This window comes from Rhinolophus sinicus, chromosome 14 (genome assembly GCF_057876585.1).
Source record: "Rhinolophus sinicus isolate RSI-liver-muscle chromosome 14, RSI-T2T, whole genome shotgun sequence".
Classification (NCBI taxonomy): domain Eukaryota; kingdom Metazoa; phylum Chordata; class Mammalia; order Chiroptera; family Rhinolophidae; genus Rhinolophus; species Rhinolophus sinicus.
In genome coordinates, this window is record NC_142514.1 from 25237659 (window position 1) to 25244966 (window position 7308).

The 7308-nt window shown below is 50.2% G+C and overlaps 1 protein-coding gene across 1 annotated transcript; it reads right to left on the reverse strand.

The window, feature by feature from the left end:
• Positions 1-618: 618 nt before the first annotated feature.
• MRPS15 (mitochondrial ribosomal protein S15) lies at positions 619-7108 on the reverse strand. Its single transcript, XM_019726543.3, has 8 exons — positions 6880-7108; positions 6550-6594; positions 5389-5461; positions 4052-4100; positions 3488-3572; positions 2463-2521; positions 1022-1213; positions 619-771 (listed from the first exon to the last, which is right to left on the reverse strand). Exons 1-8 carry the CDS (start codon positions 7004-7006, stop codon positions 634-636), a joined length of 768 nt encoding a protein of 255 aa, XP_019582102.2. The 5' UTR covers positions 7007-7108; the 3' UTR covers positions 619-633.
• Between the last annotated feature and the right edge of the window lie 200 nt (positions 7109-7308).

Here is a 7308-nt window from a genome sequence, read left to right on the forward strand (position 1 = left end):
ATCTTTCTCTCCAGCATCTCACACTTGAAACCTGAGCTATGGCTTCCACCTCTCTCTCTCTAGGTCCTATTATCAGTCACCAAATTCTGCTTTTTCCTCCAAAATCTTTCTCATGTTTATCTCTTCATTTCTTTCTCTGTCTTATCACTATGTTCCTCTGTATTACTGCTCTTTTCTCTCCTCCACATGCCCTGGCTGCTAGGCTAAATTTCAGAAGACACCACTTGCAGTATGCCACATCCCTTCAGTGGCTTCCTACTGGGTGACAGATCACTCTGGTATGGCATTCAGGACACTCTACTGTTTCCAGCTACCTTTCTAGAGACATCTCCTACACTCCCTTGGCTTTCTCACCCAGCAGCCAGCCAGCCATGCTTCCTCTCTGCTTCTGTGCTCAGTCTCGCCTCCACTGAAACACCACCTGGACGACAGGCAGTTGTCTGTGTGAATGTGTGTGAAGTGTGTTATGAGAGTGCATCCTCTGATATGTGAGGGCAGGGACTCTGCCTCAGACACCCCTGGGAAGCCCAGAGCTGAATGAAAGAATGAATCCCTCCTTTTCCTCAGGCCACAAAGAGCCTTGCCTTCTCTCCTAGTACTCTTCAAGGCAGAAAGATGTAACTTTAACAAAATTTATTGGTTTTCCTTGATTGCCTCTGGCCTGACGCTGGAAGGGCTCTCTGGGTTCGTCTGGCCTTGTTTCCGGGCTGCTGCTGCAGCAGCTTTTAAGGCCCTTTTCTGCTTCTTCAGCTTTTGAGCCTCCTGGAAAACCTGGGGATGGGAAGGAGCAGGAAAAAACTTTGTAATTGTAGGCAAAACCTCCGACTGGGAGCCGATGGGGTGGTAACCGACTTGCCCATCTGCTCACCCCAGCATTTCTCCATGGGGTTGGTGGTCTGTGAGTTACTGCAAGGCCTTAGGGCCAGTTCTATGCCTCCATCAGAAACAGATGACCCCTCCCTTCTGCGTCTCCACCACAGTCCCAGAGCAGGGGCCGACCAAAGCAGCAATTTGGACTCACCCGAACGCACAGAGCCTTCTTGGTCACCCAGCGGCGGTGGGCTTTTCGATAGTATAGAGGGGGAAAGGTGTACTCAATTCCCAGCTCCTTGCATGTCTTCTCAAAGACATTATAGTTGGTCTTACGGAGGTTTTTGAGCATCTTCTTCCTCTGGTCAATGCTCATCAGCAGATAGCGCTTGTGGGCTTTGTCCTGTAAGATAGTTGGTATTCTTTTTAGTATTATATAAATAAGTGGTGTACCACTTCACAGTAACAAAGGATGGTCATTTTATCATCTCATTGAAACCTCCCAACAATCTTATGCGAATATTACTGCAACTGATGTAGGTATTGTCATTGTTATTCCCATTTTATAGATGGAACACTAAAGGCTCAACAATGTTATCAAGTCTCAAATATAGATCTGTTCTCACTCCAAATCTCATGCACTTTCCCCTACACCACCCATTCAGCCTCTGACTGTCAGCTGGGGTGGATGGGATGGAAGGCCTTCTGCTCTTCCTGGAGACCCCTACCTGCAGCCAGGTGCTGCTCTGTGAGGGACCTCTGCCATGGGGCTGGTGTTCCATACTCCAAATGAACAAAACTGACCTCCAAGGAATCGGCTCAACCAGCTCAGGAGACCACTGAGGTGCCAGGCTGGAGCTGGACCAGTCTGTATGCACAATTGTGTTTATTAAAAATACCAGCAATTACAGCAGCTCTGTGGCCAACACTGTGCTGAGATGCGACATAATGGTTAAGAATATGGGCCCTGGAGGGAGACCGCCTAGTTTGAAGTCCTAGCACATCATTTCCTAGTGCTGTGCCTTGAGGAATAACGCAACCACTCCATGCCTAGATTATTCTTTGGTAAAATGGGATAGAAAGATGGATATAAGGGTTAAATGAGCTAATACATGTAAAATATTTAGGAAGAGGCCTAAATACTTTATATGCATCATGTTGGCTGTTACTTGATTTTTCATTTATACTTGACATTCAATATTATATGCTACTATTATTATACAGTCCCTGCAGTCCTCTCAACAGGTACCATTATGATCCTCATTTCACAGACAGGAGAACTGAGGCTCAGACATGTAACTTCCCTGGAGTCACACAGCTGGTTAAGTGGAAGTGGCAGAGCTGGGATTTGAACCCAGGGCAATCTGACCCCATCCATGCATTCAACAAATATTTACTGAGCATCCACTATGCGCCAGAGACACTTGTGACCATGCTCTAAAGTTTGTGTTCTTGCCCACTCGTGATACTCAGCACAGCCCTGGAAGGCTCCCATTTCTCTGTTGGAGGTCAGAGGGAAATGTGTCTCCCACTGCAGCTGAAGGGTGGGCACCTGCCTTCTCAAGCTGCCTGTCTGGACCCAGAGTCTCTCACGCCTCATACTCCTCTGCCCTGGCTGCTGGTGTTTACTGTGAGCAATGCTCAAGGCTTACCTTTCGATGTTTCTGCATGTGTTCTTCATAATTGCGGATCTTGACAGTCAAGGCAACAACTGAAACCACAAACCACAGAGGATGAGAGCCAGGCACAGAGGAAGGAAGGGCCCGGGCCGGGGTTGCATATTAAGATCTCAAGGAATAACAATCACCAAGGCTCTTGTATAGCTCTCTATAATTCCTGAAGCACTCTGAATTTCAAGATCTGAAAAGACTGGATTATCTTTCCTTTGGAAAGCAATGCCTAAGGAAAGGGAAGCTCCTTAATCTTATAAAGGTATTATTCCCAAATCATAGCAAATAGCATCCTTAATGGTAAAATTTCAGAGCATTCCTATTAAATTCAGGAATTAGTCTAGGATGCAGACTATCATGGTTGAGTTCCTAGCCAATGTAAGGTCCATCGGCCTGGAGGTCCTAGCCAATGTAATACGATTCCCACATTGTCAAGGGTCTGCTCCTTGCCTCTCCCCTTCCAGCTGCCACTCATTATTTTTCACTAATGAGTTTTCAGAATTATCAACTCCCACTCAACTCCTAAAGCTCCAGAATAACCTTCCTTCAGGTATCCTCTTGTTTGATTCCTGCCTATACTGCAAACACAGCGGCAAAGGCAAAAGCAGAAGGTGGCCCCAAGGAGAGGCTGTAACTATGGCAGGCCCTTCCTGTACATGCACTGGGGTCTGGGAGCACTGCAGACAGTGCAGTGGGAACTCTGGCTCTGACCACATGATCCCTTCACACCACCTTAGCTGCAGAGTGGAGAGAGACATAGAGCCAAGCTTTGGTTCCAGAGGAACCTTGCCTGAGCTCACAGAGGTCGCAGGCAGGACCTAGGCACCGACTCCAGCATCACACAGCTCAGGACACCAAGTCCAGTGTTCATAGCCCTTGGTTCTTCCTGTCTCTCCCTTTAACAAGCCACATGTACTCTCTAGTGTGCTTGCAGATGAGGGCCCTGGATGAAGTACCAGCTAGCAGACTTCCCTGCTCTCCCCCTCCCCAAGGGCCTCCTGACGAACTTCGAGCCTCCAGGGAGCTGGTGTCCTCAGGGTTTGCCACGACCTTCTTCATCAACTGTTCTTGCTTGATTTTGAGCTTCTCTTTCTGTTGAAGATAGAGACAGAGAATCTGTGAAGTCTGGCACCCCTCACACCTCTAAGTACTAGCCCTCAGACCTCCAAGGCCATGGCTGCAGTCATGGCAACTAGACCATAAGGCTCAGGGCCTGACTTCACTCTGCTACCAGGGCATGGCCTCTGGCTAATCACATGGCTCTTCACGTCTAGGTGAGCCCAAGGCCAATGCTACTGGCCTGTGGGGTGAATGTCCCCAAAGCTTGCTCGCTCATTTAGGCATTAGATCTTTACTGAGCACCTACTGTTCTTCAGGTGCTAGTGGTACAATGGGGAAACAAGACTGTCCCTGCCCTTGAGATGTTCAGTCTGGGGGCGTTGACAAGTGGACACAGAATGACATTGGTATAAATGCTGCAACATGGCATGGGATGGGAGGTGTAACCAGGGCAGGAGGGAGTCCCAGAGGAGAGGTCTGAGGGAGGCCAAGATTTGGTACAGGCCACTCACCTGGTTGGCCATTTCCAAAGACAAGAGCCTTTTCACAACATCATCAGTCCTGTGGAAAAACCATAGCAATGAGAGACTGATGTGGGAGTAGAGGGGGAAAGGGAAGCAATGCTGTTTTCATTTTAGTTTGAAAAGCAAGGATGATTGAAAATTTCTTTAACAAATGAGTCTCTGGAGGTTGGGAGCCATCTCCCAGAGATTAAAAGTCAGCATGGAGGCCGGCCCGGTGGCTCAGGCGGTTAGAGCTCCATGCTCCTAACTCCGAAGGCTGCCGGTTCGATTCCCACATGGGCCAGTGGGCTCTCAACCACAAGGTTGCCAGTTCAATTCCTCCAGTCCCGCAAGGGATGGTGGGCTGCGCCCCCTGCAACTAAAATTGAACACGGCACCTTGAGCTAAGCTGCAGCTGAGCTCCCGGATGGCTCAGTTGGTTGGAGCGCATCCTCTCAACCACAAGGTTGCCGGTTTGACTCCCGCAAGGGATGGTGGGCAGCGCCCCCTGCAACTAGAAACAACAACTGGACCTGGAGCTGAGCTGCACCCTCCACAACTAAGACTGAAAGGACAACTTGAAACTGAACAGCACCCTCCACAACTAAGATTGAAAGGACAACAACTTGACTTGTAAAAAAGTCCTGGACGTACACACTGTTCCCCAATAAAGTCCTGTTTCCCTTCCCCAATAAAATCTTTAAAAAAAAAAGTCAGCATGGATCTGATTTGCTGGGCTGAGAACATGGAATGATGTGATAACTACAGAAAATTGAGGCTGTCAGCTCGAGTGTTCCGGCTTGTCACAGGGTTGGGGGGCGGGGGCAAAGGGAGGATTTGCATTTTAGCTAGAATATGGCTCAATCAGTCTTAAGACACTTACTTCAATTCTGTAATCATTATTTCTTTCTCAAGTCACACTGCACAGTGGGAGGAACTAGAGGGACTGCCCAGCAACCACCGCGTAGGACGGGCTGAGCAGAAGGATCCTGGCTTTCGTATTGTTCAGCCTGGTATTCAAACCCTAGCTCTGCCCCTTAGGATGACACTGGGCAGCTTGAGAATCTATAAAATGGGGACACTATTGAAGCATGTTGCCTCCTTGGTATCTAAGGGTATGGGGTCTTTACCCAGAACACCACAAAAGCATGCAGTTGAACCCTGTAAGCGCCATCTGTCCCTGCTGTCCACTCACCCTCACCCTGCCTGAGCTTCTACAGTTCTTTGCCCCATTCAATATTCAAGTTTCAGATGTAGCAGGCCAAGCCTCGAAGCCACTGTCTCCCCCGTCCTTGTCAATCCTCCCAGGGTCCCCTGCTTCATCAAAGAGATTTCTTCCTGCTTACTTCTCAATTCCAGGGATGTTCTGGTAATCTTTGAGCAGCGTGGAAGGGGGTGGGTCATCTTGGCTGGGTCGAACTGTCAAGAGGAGGGATGGAAAACACTCAGAGTCAACTCTCACTGCCCATCTTCCCAGACTTAGCTCTTCTCACCAACTCTGTCAGACATCCAGGGTCTCAAGCAAGGCACTGGATATCCCTGGGCTCAGTTTCTCCCTGTAAACTCCCTGAGCACCTGCCCTGATATTTCATGCTGGGAGTAGATGGCTTTTCTCAAGACCCTGTACTGTGCCTTTACCTCTCACCCATCTGTCTGGCTCTACAGTCATCAGATCCCCAATAAAAGGGGCCTCCTGTGGGCAGACTGAATTGGGCTCCTTTCGAATCTCCCACAGCCTGGTCCATAGCCCAGCATAGAAGAGGCACTCTACAAACACTTGCCGGCTAACTGCATGAATGACATAAGGGGGTTGAGGAGGAACCCCTAGTTTCAGGACACTTGAAATGTAAGACCCAAATACAGAGCACAGGAAACTCTCAGCCTTGGTATGTGCATCTCTGTCTTCCCTGGGAGGTGAGGGAGAGGTCTGAGGAGAGATCAATTTGTCCTCTCCAGTGAGATCCTACTCTGTCGCTGTGCAAGTAATATTAATAGCAATAAATGCTAATATATACTACAGCTTATTGGGCACAGTGCTAAGGATGCTTTTCATGTGTTATCATGGAATCCTAACAATCCTCTCAAATAGATACTCTTATTTTAGAATGAGACTCAGAGGAAGGTCGTAACTTGCCCAACATCATTTGCCTAGTAAGAGAGATCTTTACCACTATGTAAACTGCCTTGGAAGGGGAAACCACGCTCCTCCCCAAAAGGGCAGACACGAAGTGTTAGCCATATACTCGGTGGGCCCGGGGAGGCTCCCTCTGGCTAGCTCTTCTCACTCATACCCAGTCCAAAGGTTCCGGCTCCCCGACTCGACCTCTCCTCGCCCGACTTCAGGCTTCAGGCTACAGCTCTGTGACAAGGTGGACGTGGGGTCTTCTGTTCGGGACCTTTGGCTCTCCTCATCTAGTGGCTCCAACTAGCCGCCTCCGTGCCCTTGGCTACCCCAAGCCTTTGAGGTGGTCTCTCTTCCGTCCCAAATCCCACCCAAGAGCTCCTACCTGGTTTCTGGATGGCATATCCACGGGCGGCCCGGAGGATGAGACCTACGCAGAAGACAGAGGGCTAAGGACATCTCCTTAAATAATCCAGCCTCGATTCCTTTCTATGGTGCTTCCTCTTTGGTCTTTGCACCTCTGTGCCTAACCGCCGCCCCATGTCTAACGCACCCCTCTGCCCCATCTCTCCCACCTGGTCTCACTTCTTCCCCACCCACCACACATTCTCCTTTATCCTGCCGCAGCACTTCTCCCCTATCCTCGTCCTTCTGGATCCTCCATCTCCGCCGAACCCTTTCCCTACTCCTGCTGTCCCGTTTCTCAGCTCCTCACCGCGAGGTGAGGGAAGGCCCCAGTGGTCGGAGGGTAGCCGGGCACAGCCTCCACTTGGCAGCCCAAGGGCCTGGGTCACCGACTGGGTCCGAATGGAATTCAGCGCTCTCCAAGCCGCCCTCAGCATGGTGACTTCTGACCCCTGCGGGCGACGCCACCGTCGCCTTCGCGGTACGGACTTGGTTACACGGGGGCCGCCATGTTGGCTCAGGCTCGACCAATCGAGTGCAACTGCGAGACCCGAGCAGAGGAGGACCGAGAGGGTGGAAAGGCGGGACTTCGGGGATCAAGCGGAGAAGTCTGGTTAGCAGTTGGGCGAGATGTGGATTTGGTGGTTGCTTGGCCGCGTTATTGGTGCGCGGTGCTGTATACATTCTAAGATGCCACTTTTTCTCGGGCATGCATCCCGCCCTTAATCCCACTCTGTGT

Bases quoted from the DNA above. Each gene is read 5' to 3' on its own strand.
- MRPS15 (XM_019726543.3), bottom strand. From the start codon at position 7,006: ATGCTGAGGGCGGCTTGGAGAGCGCTGAATTCCATTCGGACCCAGTCG. The intron at 5,462-6,549 runs GTAGGAGCTCTT...TCCTCTTGACAG, and splicing joins ATATGCCATCCAGAAACCAG to TTCGACCCAGCCAAGATGAC. The intron at 3,573-4,051 runs GTGAGTGGCCTG...TATCTTCAACAG, and splicing joins CTTTGGAAATGGCCAACCAG to AAAGAGAAGCTCAAAATCAA.